Below are 19,982 nucleotides of genomic sequence, written 5' to 3'. Positions count from 1 at the left end.
CTCTCATCCTCCACCCCCACCTTCTGATACATCTGCCCGCAGAATGCCCCAGTGCCCTGCATTACGGCGTCAAGGTGGCAGAGCTGGTGTGTGTGGGGGACCAACCTTGAGAACGTTGGGTCAGCAAGACAGCTCGAGAGCCGCCAGCAGAGGGGGTCAGAATCTCCTCCTGATCCCAAACTCCATGGTGCAGTGAGTACCAGTAAAGGCCAAAAATCTAACTGCTGGCAGGGGGCAAACAGAATCAGCTTTACACATGAATAAAAGCAAGGAAAAGTTGTGAAAAAGGCAAGGCAAGTCAGATGTCCACAGAAAGCGAGGTCTGTGTTTCCAGCCCTTTTAAGGAATGTCCTGAACTTTAGACAAATGTCTTTGCTGGAAGGAGACTGAATCTACCTCTAAGTGATCCTCCCAGCAAGATGCTCTCCTGTCCATAAGGCGTCCCATCTGGGTAAGGACAGACTGCTTTTACACATGAGTTCTTGATACTCTGGCTTCCAACCCCCCTTCCCCCTGCATTGCATCATATGAAAAACACAGCCAATGTTTAACGTCTTTTTTCATTAGTTTCTTACTTATACTTTAAACACATTTCCATGCCAAACTCATAGACACTTTTGAGAAATTGGAATCTGACCATTTCCATACAACATTGTTTTCTTAAGCTTGGAAAAACTTTACATTGAGTCCCCTGGGCTCTGTATCACGGCTTTGAAGTCCTTTTTGGCACATGTGTGTCATAACAGTCTGCCAGTTTGCTGTAATTGGGCTTAACCCTACATGTGCAGAACGCTGTCTTCTAATAAAAGCATTCTGTCCATGGACAATTTTGCACCAGGTACAAGGTGTGCTGTCTTCAGAACACAGATAGTTGATGGAAACATTGAGGCCATGTGGAAGGTCCTTCCCATTTCACTATTAAAGGCCCTCTACCCTTCTCTGATGTCACATCTTGAGTTCATAAGAGAATATTTATATTCTCTGAATGTTGTAGATTTATGGTCTACTTCCCGTGCCTGAACATATTTTCACCTCTGAGAGCACTGTGAGAAATGAGTCAGAACCAAGACTCCCAGGACCAGTTGGTTATCCTGTACAGCTTCTTATGACAAAACCAAGCTCAGCCCCTAAGCCCTGCAGCCTTCCATGCTGGGAGCATAAGAAAAAAAAAACAGCAAATGTGAGCACTTCTCTTACCCACGAATATAACTTTCCCTAAGTAGTTATAATGTAAACATGGATTTAAATATCTCATTTTAAAGCCCTACATAGTTAATAACGAATGAAGTTACAAAAGCAGAGAGAAGGAGACCCATGCCAAGCACACAGTTCCTCCAATGAATCAGGTACTATGTTGAATGTCTTAGGCCAGCTCTGGTGGGGATCTGCTTTTGGTTCCATTATACATGCAGATTTCAGGCACAAATGAATGAAAAGGTAGTTAAGTGGTGGGGCTTATGTATCCAGGTCTGCTGGCATCAAATCACACTACCCCATTTCCCAGGTGCAGTAAGTGGTAAAATAAGAAAACCCCAACAGTATCAGGAATCCCTAAGGAAGGGGTTATTAATCATCAGAAAGTTCTACTATAGGACACATTTATTAAATTTGTCCTTTTATGTGCTGAGTCCTGAGTCTTCTGGGCACTACAGTTAGTGCTGAGGATATGCAGGTAAATAAGATACTAACCCTGTCATCAAAGAGCACCCATGCTAGCAGGAATACTACTCAAATATGGTGGTATGCTTTTAGGGAATGTGCTCTGACATGTTCACCCACAGGAAAGTGGTTGTCAAGCTTTTCCTCCTGTAGAACTGCTTTGCCTAGACGGTGGGTGCAGAGAGATGACTTGCACCACCTCTTCCTGAGCATCAGAGCAGCAGGAGTTACCCCTGAAGGGCACAGGAGCACCTCACTGACCCCACAGGAGGGTATCTCACTCTCCAATAGAGTAGTTGATTGTCTGCTCTTATATTTTAATTTATATGAAGGGCACTAAAGAGAAACCTGCAAGCTAATGACCAAGGAGTTTCATTTAGTGCCACAAAGGTCAGAGAAATAGAAGGAAAAAGAGTGGATAATCCATTTATGGAGAAATGCTTGAACAGGGGAAAGCAAGAAATCTTCTGTAAGAAAAGTTGTAACTAAACTAAAGTTATTCAAGGAAGAAGCAAACATATCTAGAAAAGGAAACAATTGGCAGAAGACTAGCTAAAGCCCAGATCTTCTCCCTGTAAGTCCAGGTAAAAATGTTTCTATGTTTTTCTGGAATAAAGTCCTAAGTTTCTCAGGTTCCTGTCATAGGAAATGGCCACAACTTTCCACAAAGTGTCCCTGTATTGTGGTCCAACAAAAATTATAAGCTGAATGGACCATTCTTGGGAATTTTCTATTTTAGGGAAACACAAATATATTTTAATGAACATGTATCATGGAAATATAGCTCAAAGTAATTTTAAAGAAAGACAAAGGTTATCTTTGTGAAAAAAAATCCTCTTCCATCAATAAATGTCTAATAAATAAATTGTCTATTTGCCCTAAAACAATTTTTATTTATGTTTGCTGTCATAGAAAAAAATTAATATACAATTCACTCTTTTATGTCATGCATGTTAGTGTGGATGGGGTTAAAAGGTTTAGAAGAGTGAAATACTGGCTTAGTGGTCACGTTAACCAGTTCCAAACCCAATGAATCATGGAATGGATGTTAGAACTGGTTTTTTTGTTTGTTTGTTTGTTTGTTTGTCTTTTAATTCAGGGAAGCAGTTATCAGGAAGGTGAGCACAACAATTTTTCATTAATATTAACACACAAAGTAACAATAATAAGAACTTCAGATTTCTTGTCAGACACAATGCAAGTGAGAAGACAGTGCGGCAACATCTTTCAGGTAGTGAAATAAAAGTTGTTACCCTAGAATTCTATATCCAGCAAAACTATCACCAGTAGACCTGCACTACAAAAAAAAATGTGAAAAAAATTCTTTTACACAGAAGAAAAATAATAAAGATGGAAATGTGGTCATGTGGAAGAACATGAGAAATAATAATACCTGAGTAAATATGTATTTTTTATTAATTAAAAACCCTTAAAATATAATTGACCCCTTTAAACAAATATAATAATAGTGTAGTATAAAAGTAAAATGTATGATAACAATGGTACAAATTCTAGGAAGGGAGAGACTGCATTTTATCATTGAACAGTTCTTATATTATACAAAGGTAGTATAATATCACTTAAATTTGAATTATTGATGCCCTAAAGCAACCACCAATTTACCAAAACAAAGAGTTGACTACTAAGTCAACAAAAGAGGTAAAATGGAATCATAAGAAATTTTAATTTATATAGAAAAAGAGAGGAAGAAAGAATAAATAGGAAAAAAGAAGAAAATAGAGAGATGATAGATCTCAACTTAAAAATATTAATAGTTATATTAAATGTAAGCGATCTAAATATCTCCAATTAAAAGGCAGAGATTGGACAACAAGGAAGATGATGGAATAGAAAGCACCAGGATCTGTCTTCTGATCCAGACAACAATTGTACCTGCAGAAACTATCTAAAGTAACTATTTTGGAACTCTGGAGTTTACTTAAAGGCTTGAAGTTTCCAGAGAAAAGCCTGGCTGTTAATAACAGTTAATATTGGTCAAATTCAGCCTTCAGTGTGGCAACAGGTCCCCACTCCCCATGCTCTAGCCCCATGAGAGGCAGCAGTGGGAATGGTAACCTGCGTTCATGGTGTGGCTCGGTGGAGCTGGGATGGGCAATAAGCACCTTGTCCTCTAAATACTGGGGTTTGTATTTGAATTGCAGATTGCTGCTTATGGTGACTGAAGTGCAGGTACAAAAGCTCATCATCAGTGTTTCAACTGACTGAAACAGCTTCCAGGGGATTTAAAGGAGCCACATCTTTTTTTTGGGGGGTGGGGTGAGGGCACATTCGAGAACAACTGTGTATATGGAGGAATTCAGAAAACTGTCATAAATGCCCAGGAAAAGATGTAGACTCAGAAAATAAAGGGGAAGACTCTAAGCTTTCACTTCAGGTTGATCCCCAGTCAAGACTCTACAACAATTTTTTAAAAACTAAGGCAAACCTTGGGTCTGATTTCCAGAGTTAATACATTATAAAATTCAAATATCCAGTTTTCAACAAAATATCATAAGGTATACAAAAAAATCAGGTAAATATGACCTAGTCAAAGGAAAAGAAATTATAAACAGTGGTTTATTAGCGCAGTGGTTAAGAATCTGCCTGCCAATGCAGGGGACATGGGTTCGAGCCCTGGTCCGGGAAGATCCCACATGCTGCGGAGCAACTAAGCCCATGTGCCACAATTACTGAGCCTGCACTCTGGAGCCCGTGAGTCACAACTACTGAGCCTGTGTGCCACAACTACTGAAGCCCATGCACCTAGAGCCCATGCTCCACAACAAGAGAAATCACTGCAATGAGAAGCCCACACACTGCAATGAGGAGTAGCCTCTGCTCACTGCAACTGGAGAAAGCCCGTGCACAGCAACAAAGACCCAATGCAGCCAAAAATAAAATAAATAAATTTATAAAAAAGAATGAAGTAGAGTGAACAGAGCCTAAGAGACCTGTGGGACACCACCCAGTAGGACAACAAATGCATTGTGAGGAGTCCCAGAAGGGGAAGAGAAAGGGAAAGGGGCAGAAAGAATATTTGAAGAAATAATGGCTGAAAATTTCCCAAAAGCGACAAAAGACATGAATCTTCAAGAAGCTTATAAACTCAAAAAGATGCCCACTGAGACAAATTATAATCAAACTATTGAAAGTCAAAGAAAGAATCTTGAAAGCAGCAACAGAGAAGCAATTTGTCACATACATGTAATCCTCAGTCAGATTATCAGCTAATTTCTCATCAGAAACTTTGGAGTCCAGAAGGCAGTGGCCTGATATATTCAAAGTACTAAAAGAAAACAGCTGTCAACCAGGAATTCTATATCTGGCAAAACCATCCTTCAAAAATGCAGGAGAGGGCCTCCCTGGTGGCGCAGTGGTTGAGAGTCCGCCTGCCGATGCAGGGGACACGGGTTCGTGCCCCGATCCCGGAGGATCCCACATGCCGCGGAGCGGCTGGGCCCGCGAGCCATGGCCGCGGAGCCTGTGTGTCCGGAGCCTGTGCTCCGCAACGGGAGGGGCCACAGCAGTGAGAGGCCCGCGTACAGCAAAAAAAAAAAAAAAAAAAAAAAAATGCAGGAGAAATTAAGACATTCCCAGATAAACAAAAGTTGAGGGAGTTTATGACCACAAGATCTGCCCTGCAAGAAATGCTGAAGGGAGTCCTGCAAGTGAAATAAAAGGACACTAGACAGTAACATGAAGAAATAAAGACCTCAGTAAATGTAAGTACAAGGGCAATTATAAAAGCTAGTAGTATTGTAATTTTGGTTTTTAAATCCACTTTTTAAAATTTCTACATGATTTAAAAGGCAAATTCATTTAAAAAATTATTCTTTCAAGACCACATGGAACATTAACCAAAATAGACCACATTCTGGACTACAGAACAAATGATATTCTCTGACAACAACAGAATTAAATTAAATCCAAAGAGAAATATCTCTGAAAAATCCCCAAATGTTTGGAAACCAAATACATATATAAATAGCCAATGGATCAAGGAGGAAACTCAAATGGAAATTAAAACATATTTTGAACTGAATTAAAAATGAAACATACCATATCAAAATTTGTAGGATGCTAATGTAGTATTTAAGTGGAAATTTAGACTTAAATTTAATTGTTTCTAAACACCTAGATTAGAAAAGAAGAGCTCAAATCTTCATTGAGCTCACTGAGCTCAAAGCTCAAATGACTTCAATTTCCTCCTTTAGAATAATGACAGAAAAGAGACATAAAAAGAAGAGTAAATTAAATCCAAAGTTTAATTTAATTTAATTAAGTCAAATAAACACAAAGGAAGAAGAGAAAGGAAATTAAATCTGAGCTGAAATCAATCAACAGAGAAAAACAAGGCCTAGTTCTTTGAGAAGATGATAAGTTGATAACCTTTAGCTGGACTGAACAGGAAAAAAATAAAGAAGGTACAAATTACTAATCTCTGGAATAAATTAAATAACATCGTTACTGATTCTACAGATATTCAAAAGGAAATAAGTAAATATTATTGACAACATTATGCCAATAAATTTGACATCTTCCATGCAAAGGCAAATTCCTTGAAAGACACAAACTACGAAAACTCATTCAAGTAGAAATAACCTGAGAAGTCTTATATTTATTAAAGAAATTGAATTTGTGCTTAAAAACTTTCCCATAAAGAAAACTTCAAGCTCATATAGTTTCACAAGTGAATTCTTTCAAAAACTTAAAGAAGAAATAATACAAATTCTAAAACAACTCTTCCAGATCACTGAAAAGCAGGAAATATTTGAAATACCTGAATCATTACTCCATACCAAAACCAATGACAACCCAATGAAAGAAAACTACCAGCCATTATCTATTATGAACACAGATGAGAGAATTCTAAACAAAATTTTATCAATTCAAACTTAACAATATATAAAAAGAGTAATATCCCTTGACCAAATGAAATTTATCCTAGGAATACCAGGGTGGTTTAATAATCAAAAATCAATTCACCATATTAACAGACTAGAAAAGAATAAAAAAGATCTCAATAGATACAGAAAAAGCATTTGACAAAATTTAATATCAATTGTGGATTAAAACTCAGCAAACTAAGAATAGATGGGGATTTCTGTCAACCTAATAAAAAAAAACCTATGAAAAACCTATACCTATGAAAAACCTACTACCAATATCATATTTAATGATGAAAAACCAAAGACTTCCCCAAAGGGGAGAACATGACAGAATAACCATTCTTCCTTATTAATTCAACACTGAACTGGAGTTTTAGCAAGTGTGATAAGAAAAGTAAAAGATATCCAGATAGAAAAGAATGAAGGTAAACTATTTTTATTCATAGATGACATGGCCATCTATGTAGAAAACATGATGGAATCTATAAAAGATCTTGTAGAATCAATACACGTGTTTGGTATGGTGTCAGAATACAAGATCAGTATACAAAAATTAATTGTATTTTTATGTACTATGAGTAAAAATCAGAAATAAAAACTACCATTTACAAAGGCATTAAAATTATTAAATACTTAAGGGATAACTCTGACAACAGATGTGCAATACCTGTGATAAAAATTTAAAAGTACTGCTGAGAGAAATTTGAAAACCTAAATAAATGGAGAGATATACCATACTCATGTATCAGAAGACCTGATACTACCCAAACCGTCATACAGATTCAATACAATCCCAAACAAAATCCCAGCAGGCTTTGCTGTAGACATTGACAAAGTGATTTAAAATCCATATGGAAACATAAAGGGCTTAGAATAGCCTAAACAACTTCAAACATAAAAAAAAGAAAGACTAACATTACTTACGTTCAAGACTTATTACCAAGCTACAAGTAATCAAGAGTTACATAAAGATGAATAGATCAATGGTACAGAATAGTCTATATAAAAACCCAACCATATGCACATAGACACCTGATTTTTAACAGGTGCAAAAGAAAGGACAGATATTTCAAAAAATGATCCTGAACTCTTTGACATCAAAGACAAAACAAACTAAAACTTCTAGAAGAGAACAAAAAAGAAACCTCTGTGAATTTGGGCTTGGCAAATATTTCTTAACTACCACACCAGAAGCGTGATTCACAAAAGAAGGACTATGAAGTGTACTTCATCAAAACTAAAGACTCAGCTCTTGCAAAGACACTAGTAAGAGAACGATAGTCCATAGACTGGGGAAATATTTGCAAAAACATATATCTGACAAATGATTTGTATCCTGATTTTCTAAACAACTCTCAGAACACAACTGTAAGAAAACAAAGATGATTTTTAAAAATGGGTAAAGTATTTTAACAGACACTTCATCAAAAAGATAAATGAGCATAAAATCAGCTCATGAAAAAATTCTCAGCCTCACTAGTCATTAGGGAAATGCATTAAATTAAAACCGCAATGAATTGCCTCTACACAACAATGAGAATGCCTGAAATTTAAGAAGACTGACTATACTAAGAGAGGATGAAAAAGAAATGAACCCTCACACTGCAACATGGCTAAATCTCAAAACAACTAGGCATAGGGAAAGAAATCAGACCTGCCTCCCACCGCAACCCAGGCTAATAATAATATCAACAATAATAATAACAATAGTAACATTAAAAAGTATATACTATATGATTCCATTTATATAAAATCCTAGAAAATGTAATCTAATCGAGTTAGAGATAGCCATCAGTGGTTACCTGGGGATGGGATGGGAGGAGGCTGAGGGCAGGACAGGTTAAAAGGGGATGAGAAGGGACTTCCCTGGTGGTCCAGTGGTTAAGACACCACCTTCCCATGCAGAGGGTGCGGGTTCAATCCCTGGTTGGGGAACTAAGGTCCCACATGCCGTGGGGTGTGGCCAAAATTAATTTTTAATAAATAAATAATCTTTAAAGTTAACATATATAAAAAAAGGGGGCGTGATGAGGAAACACTTGGGATGGATGGGTGTGTTCATTACCTTGATCGTGGTGATGTTTCACAGGTATGTTTACGTCAAAACTGATCAAATTGTATCCTTTAAATATATGCAGTTTATATCATATCAATTATACCTCATGAAGGTTGTTAAGAAATACAATTATACTACTTCCACCAAAAATGAGTAACTAGCAAGTTTATGAAAACCTTTGTCAAATTTTCTCAGAAAAAAAGCTTCTTTAGAAGAAACTCTGAAGAGAAAAATCAACGCCTCTTGGTTCCCATTTCCAGAGCTAATCTCTTATCCTTGAGTCAGAGTTGCTTAGAACTAAAATGAAGATAACAACAGCTGAAGATACTGCATAAGTAACATTCTGAACTTCAGAAAGCCAAGCCGTTATGAGGTAACATTGTTCAGTATATTTATCCTCAAAATACTTTGCCAGTCAGCCAAATCGGCTTATCTACAGTGTAAAAAATTAATGAGGTGTTACTGCATTGAATTAAAATCCAGACCATGAATGAGAATCTTAGCTCTAATAAACAAGATGATCACACTTTCCAATAAACATTTGATAGCAGAATAATTGTTTTATTCCAAAATGCCCTTTCTCAAAAGATCACTTTAATTTTTCATCAGCTGTTATCTTAACTTGAAGGAATAGTCCTCCTTCCCACCACAAGAAATTCTACCATTTTTAATTTGCTATTAATTTTTAAGGTTGAAAGCACCTAAATGTACCATCCAGAGATAGTTTGTAATATGCTCATTAATACTAATCATTTGGAGCAAATTTAGAAAAAATACCACCGCCAACTATGCTTAATCTCTATTCCTCTTCATATTTTGATAGACTAAATGTAAAACGAGTCATTTTTTTTACTTGGCAAGGTTCACTGGACCCCACTTTATCCTTGAGATCAGGGACAGCACTTGGGCAGAAGGTCCTGACCTATGGTGACCTGTGCAGGTGAGCTGCTCTGCAGAAATGAAGGCTGCAGAATGAGCCTGACCTGTCAGGTCAGCCAGGGCACCCAGGTCCCACAGAGGACAGGGCGGATCCTCGCTGAAAACCAGACAGAGACCCTTCCTGGTAGACGCCCTCAACAGCAAAGGTGAGACACAGGTAGTCAAGGCTGGAATTCTGGAAGGCCAGGTTGGGAGGTTTCAGGTTCTGGTTGGACAGGCGTCCAGTGCCAAGGGTCGTCTGCCTGGTGAGAGGCAGTAGCTGCTTTGTACACAATGCCAGGTGTCACCCTGGGATCCTGGGTCAACACCACACCCACTTACTGCCCCAGGTGACCATGAGGTTGTGGGGAATTGCCCAAACGGACTCAGGGGTTCAAGTATTTACTTTCTACCAATTTTCCATTTATCTGTGGAAAGTCAATTCATGTCTCTTCGTTCCTATTTTTTGCCTTTTAGATGAGCACAAGTGAACTGGGTCTAACACCTGTCACTTAATCATAAGAATCTTTCCAAAAGGAAACCAAAAGTTTGGTTACTGTTACGTCACCTACCAAATGGATAAATTAAACAACCATTGATTACCTGGGGTGCCATTGTTAACAAAAAGAGAAAGTGTTAAGCAGTGGGTCCATTTACATTCTTTAGCATTAAGATGACCCGCTTGCCATTAATTATCCCCACACTGGACCGCTTTCAGATGAGGTTCTTGCCAACTGGCCTCCATTAAGAACCGTTTCGTCTTTCTGTGCTGTCTGTGTTACCAAAGCTCAGATGGCTCTAATGAGAGGCAACACCGTGGCCATCCTGGGTGAGGCTGCAAACACGCTTAAACAACGCGGATTAGACAGCCACTTACAAAGCCAACTGCAGTCAATGTCACCCAAGGGCTGACTGCCTTGTGTCACTTTCTAGAGGACCCACTGGCTTCTCCAAACTAGAAGCCAGAGACATACAGCATCGGGGCTGTTATGACTCCTGACATATTATTGACATTTTTATGACTAGTATAAAAATAGGATAAATATAATAAATACTACTGTACTTTTCATGTTTGTTTTTTCACATTTTCCTCATTTGTCACAGAATAGTTAAACAGTGATGCTGGAGTTTGAGGCTTTGCTTTTTCTCTCTTACATTGTTTTAACACTGGAATAAACATAGGTTTTTCCTTCACTAAACATAATGCATTTTCTTATCATGATTTATTGAAATAGGACGTGGAAAGGGCAACATAGGACAAATCGTTGTGTATTTATTTAATAGAAAATGCTGCCTCCATAGGGAATGACCCGAGAATCTCTCCCATTCCTTCCCACAATTCTCATTCATTTTCAAATTGCACAACTTAAGGTGAAAAAAGCAGCAAAACAACAAAATGAATTTGAGCAAAGAAATCCAACCCGTGACTCCTGTGACTATTGTAGAGCAAGTTCAGAGTTGGAATGAAAGCCAGTAAGAGGTGATAAGACATGACTTAGAGGTTATTTAGTCACACACCATTTCAGTGCCCACTGCGCACAAACATTCATGACTCGGGGTGAGAAGTAAATGTACCGGCTCCATCATTCTCTATGTCATGATAAGAAAACAGTAGACGTTTGACTCTCCTGCCAAGCCCTCCACCCTGGCCCACATCAGAACTTTCACCTGTATTGTCAAGATAATTGAAGGTGAGAAAACAAAGACCCTGCCTTTGGTCCAGGACTGTTTTTAGATGAGTTCACCTCAGAATTGCTTGCGGTGTCATCTTCACAAGGAAACAGTCAACAGTGAGCTGACAAACTGTTAAAACTGGCTTTTCGTGAAGTCATCGATGAGTAGACATTTGTTTACAGCATTCAGTGCATTTCTGCTCATGTTCAGGGACACTGCAGAGCAAGTCAGGTCCACCTGCCTTTGTCCTGTCCTCCACCCAGCACACCTCCCGCACTTTCGGTGCAGAAAACCCACAGGACACAAGCTGGCTGGGACTTGTGGCTTCATCAGTCTGGCCAACCTCACAAGGAGGAACACAGGTGAGGACTCTGAACACCAGCCCAACACCTTGATCCTTGCCTCCTTGCCTTCAAAATATAAGGTGTTTCCTGTCTACAGAAATTCCCCAGGAAACACAAAACCTTTGGAAGGGGCCACCCTTGGGACTAGCTAAGCCAAATTTTGTTTAGTCTGCCATTTTTCTTAGGGAGACCTGCCAGAGTAAGTTGGGATTGGGCTCTATTCCATTAAACAAAGTGTGTTGAGTGGTATGTTATCTGTCTTATGTAAGTTATGTGGATTCGTTTTAAAGCTTTATTTTGCTGGATCAACTTCACAAGAAGGGGCACTACATTTTTTATGGCTATAACCATATAAAACCATACGCTCCAGCATTTCAGAATCCTACTTTCACTCCACCTTACCTTCCCATAGGTACGCTCATAACTATCAAAAAAGAGCCCTGAATTTTGTTTTGGAAAATATGGTCATGCCAGGTCTGTGCACAAACGGGAGGGAATCACTAACTCTCCTCCCCAGGCAGCCCTCCTCCCTGCCCTTCCTCCACATCCTCCTGGGTCTCCAGTTCACCCCGTCCATTGCTGGTCCCTGCCCACCTTCTCTACGTGCTCCCCTGGCTAGAATGATGAAGAAACTCCCCCCAGGTGCGGGTGGAGTTGGAAGGAAGCATATGATCTCTTGGGGCCCTTGGGCTGAAAGAAGACATCACTCTAGAAAAACACGAGCCCACAGAGGTGTGCCCCATGCAGGTGTGGGATTTGAGGTCACAACACCTGCATGCAGACCCATGGAGTAGCATCGTGTGGACCCAGGACCGGGGAAATCTCCAGACCCTCCCACAGGGCAGAGCACTAACCAGCCCCGTGGAGGCTCCTTTACAACTGAGGAACCGTGGGTTTGCTTCTTGGTCATCATGAGTTTTACCTAAATTTACAAGTAACCTGGGTGCTCATTACAACGTCACTCAAGAGGGCAAAATGAGTAATCTTAATCTCCCTGGTCAGAAATCAGGGACTGACTACACTATAACATAGCTACACAATCAAACACAATCAACCACTTTGCAGGCTATGAAAATCACACTTTAGAAGAACATTTCATAACATGGGGAGATACAGAACTTGCATAAAGCAAGTTATAAAACAGCGTATGCATCACGATTCAAAGTTTGTTTTTAAAAAACACATATATGCATAGGAAAAATACTGGAAGAATACAGACCAAAAATGAACAGTATTTTGGGGAGTTAGGATTATATTTTTTTCAAGTGTTTTTCCTGATTCTTTATTATATTTTTCCAAATAATCACCAACAAGCATGTATTATACTAACGATAAATCAATTCAATATTTCTAAAAATAAAGATAGTTCTCACCAGAAAGCCTATTTGAAAGCTTACAAGAAGATAAAAACAACTTGGATTGTTTTGAGTAGAGCCACATGCGAACCTGGACACATGAGCTGGAGTCTCTGTGGTTATGAAATTTGGAATAAATGCCTACGCAAGATGACTTTTTTTTCTGCTTGTTTCCAGTTTGTTTTCTTCCAACTCAGAATTCGTTGGTGGAAAGCAATGCATTGAAATTATGCCTTAAGAAAAAGCTATTGTTTAAAATATGTAAATTTTCAAGCTTTCAAGGGCTAAAAGGCAATGTCCTATTGTCACCAAGTAAATGGGGGGAAGACTCTACAATAAGGCAGTATATATACGTATATATGATACATATATACATGCACATACATGTATATATGTATATATATAAATGTGTGTATATTGCATTGCTTAGCTCAAACTATCTATCTGATAAGCAACCCAACTTCTAATGACTCTATGAGATTATAGCAATGAAGCTTTTAAACTTTTTCAAGGTAATTATCTTCAAAATGTCTATAATAACTTACAGTCATAATTTTGAGACAATCCAAATGCAAATAAATATGGTAAGTTGTTACACTATTAGGACTGCTATTATCCACACCATATGTTGGCAAGCCTGGTTCACCACCTGTTTGGATAGGACTTGTGAGCTAATAATGGTTTTTACATTTTTAAGTGGTTGGGAAAAATCAAAAGAAAAATAATATTTCATGAAATGTGAAAATAGTTTGAAATCCAAAGTTCGGTGTCCACGAAGTTTTGCTGGAACCCGGCCACACACATTCTTTAAAATCTCATCCAGAGCTGCTTTTGCAATGAAACAGCTTCTTGGAAGAATTACGGCAGAGACCGTAGGCCTGCAAAGTCAAAAATATTTACAGTACTAACTGATCCTGTACAGAAAAAGTGTTTTCAAAGTGGTTCTGAATATTCTTTGTATTTCCTATCATCAGTCTCTAGATAGCAGAAAAGATTCTTAAATTGGGGGGTGTGGGGAGACTAAGGCCCCACAGAAGATATTTACGTTTCCAACTAAACCATCCCTAAAAGTCAGCCCTTCCAAAAGTACAAAACTTTTTTCTACATGTGTTCAATAAACCAAAAATTAAATGTCTAGAAGAAACTGAAATATTCATTTAATCTAGAACTAATGTCTGTACTGAAATTTTGCATTTATTCACTCTTGCCTAAAATAAATATCATGTAAATCTGTACCACAAAAAGAGCTTCGCAGTTTCCCCCCAGCTTTATTGAGGTACAACTGACATGTGAAATTGTAATACATTTAAAGTGGATAGCGTGATGATTTGATATAAGTATACATTGTGAAATGTAGTACCTAAGTCAAGTTAACTAACAATCAGTCACCTCACAGTTACTTTTTCTTTTCCTTTCTTTTTTTTTTTTCTTGGTAAGAATGCTTAAGATCTACTCTCAGCAAATTTCAATACAATGTTATTACAATACAGTGTGATTAACCTGCTGTTCATAGATCCTCAGAATTTACTAATCTTATACCTGAAAGTTTGTACCTTTTACCCACCCCTCCCTATTTCCCTCACACCCCAGCCCCTGGCAACCACCACTCCACTCTCTGTTTCTATAAGTTTGACTTTTGTTTAGATTCCACATATAGGGTGAGATCATACAGTATTTGTCTTTCTCTGTCTGACTTATTTCACTCAGCATAATGCCCTCCAGGTCCACCCACATTGTTGCAAATGGCAGGACTTCCTTCTTTTTTTATGGCCGAGTAATATTCCTTACATGTTTATACCAAGCTTTCTTTATCCATCAGTCCATCAATAAGCACCTAGGTTATTGTCTTGTCTCCTCCGTGTTCTGTGTCTATGTAACATTCTTCTCTTTTTAGACGGAATTATGCTTGTTACACCTCCAGGTTAAGCCAACTGGATTTAGAATTAGATAGACTCTGTGTGTGTGTGTGTGTGTGTTGGGTATATCTTTTTTATCTGACTATAAGTGGTTTTAGGACTTGACTCACTTTTTTTTTAGCATTGTACAGAGATAGCCACAAACTAGCTTGTAAGTACTGTGAGTAAGGAGAGTGGGTCACACACACACATGTGCACACACTCCCCGCTTCTTCACATTTACTGTCACATGAAAACCATCTTAGGATCTCCTGGAAGATGGATGAAATCTCTATTGTCCGCGTGATAACATTATTCACGTTCCTTTAAAATGCAGATATCTCATTTCAACAAGAAGACGAAAAGCACCTGCACCACCTTGCTGGGCGCGTGGAGAGAATCCTCACACTGTTCTCACCAAACCCACGATTCTCTCCTGCCACTTCTGTTCCCCTTTCTTTATTTCTGGAACTTTCCATTCTGGACTTTTCCACAGAAAAATCAAAGTTAAAATAGGACAATGGATAACCCCATGCCAACCACCTAGTTTAGATCATTTTATTTATTTTTCTCTCCTTCTCTTTCTATCTCCCTCCGTGAGTCTGTGGGTCTCTCCTACAATGGTTGCTAAACCAGTAGGAAGCCGCAGACGTCCCTAAAGAATTCACCATGTATGTCCTAAATTAACATTTTCTTGGATATCCACATACAATCACACACCTAAGAATTAACAGGAATTCTATACTATCAGCTAATAACCAGTGACTATTGAAATTTCCCCATTTAACCTCAGAATGCCTCATAGAGATTTGTCATTGAACAAGGGTGTAATCCAGGGTCAGGCTTCCCATCTGTCTGTGAGGTATCCTCACTTCTCTTTAAACTAGAACAGTCCCTGCCCAACTCCATCCACATACATTTCTTTTTCAGGATGCTGATTTTTGAAGAGACCAGATCGTTTCCCTTACAGGTTGTACATTCTGGACTTCGATGATCGCTTTCCTGTGGTGTCATTTATTTATTTATTTATTTATGTTTTTATTGGAGTATAATTGCTTTACAATGGTGTGTTCGTTTATGCTTTATAACAAAGTGAATCAGTTATACATATACATATATCCCCATATATCTTCCCTCTTGCGTTTCCCTCCCTCCCACCCTCCCTATCCCACCCCTCTAGGTGGTCACAAAGCACCGAGCTGATCTCCCTGTGCTATGCGACTGCTTCCCACTAGCTATTTTACATTTGGTAGTGTACATATGTCCATATATACACTACCACTCTCTCACTTTGTCCCAGCTTACCCTTCCCCCTCCCCATGTCCTCAAGTCTATTCTCTAGTAGGTCTGCATCTTTATTTCGGTCTTGCCCCTAGGTTCTTTATGACCTTTTCTTTTTTTTTTAGATTCCAAATATATGTGTTAGCATACGGTATTTGTTTTTCTCTTTCTGACTTACTTCACTCTGTATGACAAACTCTAGGTCCATCCACCTCACCACAAATAACTCAACTTTGTTTCTTTTTATGGCTGAGAAATATTCCATTGTATATAAGTCCCATATCTTCTTTATCCATTCATCTGTAGATGGACACTTAGGTTGCTTCCATGTCCCGGCTATTGTAAATAGAGCTGCAATGAACATTGTGGTACATGACTCTTTTTGAATTATGGTTTTCTCAGGGTATATGCCCAGTAGTGGGATTGCTGGGTCATATGGTAGTTCTATTTTTAGTTTTTTAAGGAACCTCCATACTGTTCTCCATAGTGGCTGTGTCAATTTACATTCCCACCAACGGTGTATGAGGGTTCCCTTTTCTCCCTGTGGAGTCATTTAAATCATATTTCTATCCTTTATATTTTCTGTAAAGCGAAAGTTAGGTCTAAAGGTTTAACAATATGATGCCATATTCCCCACAATGCATCAAGCCTAGAAGTCTGAAATGTCAAGGGATCCCACCTTGGTAATGTTAGTTTGGATCAATTGGTTAAGGTGTTGACCACTATTGGAAAGGTCTTTTCCCTTTGTAATTAGCAAATAATAATCAGTGAGGTTATACTCAGTCATTGTTGCAAACAGCCTTCATCCCAGCAACCTCTTTAAGTCATGGTTTCAGTTTGTGAATAGATCTAAGTATTTCATTTAAAATTTATTGATAGGGCTTCCCTGGTGGAGCAGTGGTTGAGAGTCCGCCTGCCGATGCAGGGGACGCGGGTTCGTGCCCCGGTCCGGGAGGATCCCGCGTGCCGCGGAGCGGCTGGGCCCGTGAGCCGTGGCCGCTGGGCCTGCGCGTCTGGAGCCTGTGCTCCGCAACGGGAGAGGCCACAACAGTGAGAGGCCCGCGTACCACAAAAAAAAAAAAAAAAAAAAAATTTGATTGATAAATGGTAATTTTCTAATTCTAGTATTCCTTTCCCTTTCATTAGCGGGTGTCATCCTGTCAAGAAGAGTTTTCCCTCATTAACTGAGAATGGCCTGGAGTTCCTTCTAAAAAGTTGAAGCAAATGCTGGGTTCTTTACCTTTAATTCCCATTTCACAGTAAGAATTTGGGATAGTAATCACTGACAACTGAAGCAAATTAGGTATTTCTCTCTCTGTCTCCCTGTCTCTCTCTCTCATACACACACACACATCATGGACTCATGCATTTTTACTTTTACATTTTTATAATCATTTAGTTCTTTTCGATGCTCAGTTTGTCCTCTGTTTGCCCTTAAGAGCTCCTTACAGCTGATGCTCTGACGTGTCCTTATTATCCCTTGCTGTAAAATGTTCTTCCTGGGTCTCTTTCCACGGCTGAGACCACATGTCTGTCCTTTGCTACAAACAGCAGCTTCCCCTCCCCGCCGTGTCCCAGCAGCACCTCCATCTGAAGCGACACCTCCTCACTCTAGACAGTGTCGGCCAATACATTCAAGGCAGAGACAGCTTCCCCATCCCCGCCAAACCCTGGCTTGACACGTCAATGGGCATCCAGGAGGACCCCAGCAGATGCACAGTGCCCGGCGGAGTCATAAGGAGGCCCTCCCGAGGGCTCGCGGATTATCTTACTGAACTGTGAAATGTCTAGCAGTTGATTCCTCTTACCTGGCATAGTAGTCGTTGGGAGGGACTGCTTCTTGGAAGAACTGGAACTGGTACAAATACAGTCCAATCAAGTGTCCCGCAGTGAAAATAGCCAGCAGGACACAGAGACAGCTGAACAGCAAGGGGTCGAAGGTCCGGCACCAGGACCACCAGGTGCACAGACCCAAAAACACAAAGAAGTACACGGACGAGGTCAGAGAGGGCAGCATCATTCCTGAGGAGGGAGAAACGCTAGAGTGAGACACCGCGTAGACGCAGAAACCATGCGCCTCGCAGGAAACGTCACTATTGGCGATGACGTGAATTTCCTTCCTATGCTTTTCGTACAATTCATCACACTTCATTGATAAAATCAGAATTAATGCTATTCTTATTGTGAAAAAAAAGTCACATGTAAAGTGCAATTTGTAAATATGGGGAAATACCAGATGATGAAGAAACCCTACCTGTGGCGTTGGGGCCCCGCAAACATCCACTTTTCATACCAGTAGAACTTAGCTTATTTACTTGCCTGTTTCCATCTATCTACTCTCCCCCAATTCTTCAGGAATACTGTATGTGCACTCTAACTTTCCCCAATAAATTTTTAAAAATAATGATTTGCTTTTGTTTGTTTGTTAACTAGGATTCGTAATACTACATTCTGTGGCAGCTAAAGTCTCACTACACCTTTGCCCTGCCTGATGAAATTCGATTTGCACTATCACTAATGAGGGAAATGTAAAATGAGGTAATTCCTTTACGGGTATTTTAAAACTTTGGGGGGAGCAATGACTTCCCATCAAAATCCTGAGTTACATTTCTTGAGAAATACTATTCACTTTTCCATTTTTTAACTTTCCTATGGAAAAACAGTTAAATTGTTTCATCTCATGAAATTTCACTGAAGCAGGATGGAATAAAGTTCACAGTACCTCTGGGGCAACGGGGAAGGGGGCAAAGATGGAGATAATGTTTTTATGGAACAAGCAGCCCTCAGCCAACAGCAAGAGGAAGTGAGCGTCTGTGCTGGAAGATTACAATCTAACTCTGGAAGAAAAATAGTCTATCCTGGAGAGTTACATTAAGATTGCTAATGACTCAATGTAAACAGAAAAGCTTTCAGAAGCACATGTGCAGCTCTGGACGGGACCATGAAAACTGTCCCTTGTCCCAGATCACCATTCACAGGCTCTGAGGGAGGACAACAGTTGTCCAGATCGTCACGTAGAAAATGATGTCACCTAACAGCTATGGAAGAAGACTGCTTTACAGAAGTTAATAGCAACCATCTAAAAACATAAAACCTAGATCTGAACGGGAAAAGCTACATGTGCGTGTTTGGTTTGTACATGTGGCCAATTTTACAAAAGCTACAGCTACGATTTTGGTGCCACGGAACAGAACTGCTTCCTTCTTTGTTTTCTCTTCAACCCTTCCTTTCATTACTCGCCAGCTCCCTCCTTGTGGTCCACCAGGAGTTGGAGACCCTCACCTGATGAACCCAGTAAAATCGTCACAACAACCTTCCCCGCGGTGGTTATCATGTTGCCAATGAACTCCTTAAGCTTGGAAGCCACAGAGGCCAGCCTGCGGAAGAGTTTTAATTTCGTGCTTTCTTCCAAATCGCCTTCAACACCATCTCTTTCCTCTAAATCCTCTTCATAGATCAGCGCCTCTTCTGGGTCTATTATTTCTCCTCCAGCCTAAATAAATGAAAAACAGAAAACACTGCAGTCCAGAACTCTGCCTGTCCACCCAACAGATTATATGGTTTGCAATATAAGGGCCAGTCAATGAGGTGAATTTCACAAATCAGGAAAAAATGCAGACAACCACTCAACCACGTTAAGCACCCCCAGGTCTCCAGTGGTCCCTGTGTAAAGCCCAAGGAACTTTGATCTTTCCTGAAAAAGTAAACAGGAAGCATCGCTAATCATAGGGTCCCTAACGGCATTTCATCTTACCTACATGAGCTCATTTTTTTTTTTTTTTTTTTTTTTTTTTTTTGCTGTACGCGGGCCTCTCACTGCTGTGGCCTCTCCCATTGCGGAGCACAGGCTCCGGACACACAGGCTCCGCGGCCGTGGCTCACGGGCCCAGCCACTCTGCGGCATGCGGGAT

General features: G+C 39.6%; 1 protein-coding gene across 3 annotated transcripts in view; it reads right to left on the bottom strand.

Annotated features, from left to right (window-relative positions):
* Positions 1-19,982, bottom strand: part of PIEZO2 (piezo type mechanosensitive ion channel component 2) — a 351,580-nt gene that overhangs the window by 118,528 nt on the left and 213,070 nt on the right. For all 3 annotated transcript variants that reach the window (XM_060119106.1, XM_060119107.1, XM_060119108.1), the window contains exons 6-7: positions 19,354-19,564; positions 17,880-18,093 (exon numbers count right to left, since the gene is read on the bottom strand). In XM_060119106.1, the coding sequence (XP_059975089.1) occupies positions 17,880-18,093; positions 19,354-19,564 (425 nt within the window). The remainder of the gene's footprint in view (positions 1-17,879; positions 18,094-19,353; positions 19,565-19,982) is intronic.

Source organism: Mesoplodon densirostris, chromosome 15 (genome assembly GCF_025265405.1).
Source record: "Mesoplodon densirostris isolate mMesDen1 chromosome 15, mMesDen1 primary haplotype, whole genome shotgun sequence".
Lineage (NCBI taxonomy): Eukaryota > Metazoa > Chordata > Mammalia > Artiodactyla > Ziphiidae > Mesoplodon > Mesoplodon densirostris.
This window is presented reverse-complemented; position numbering and strand designations above follow the sequence as displayed.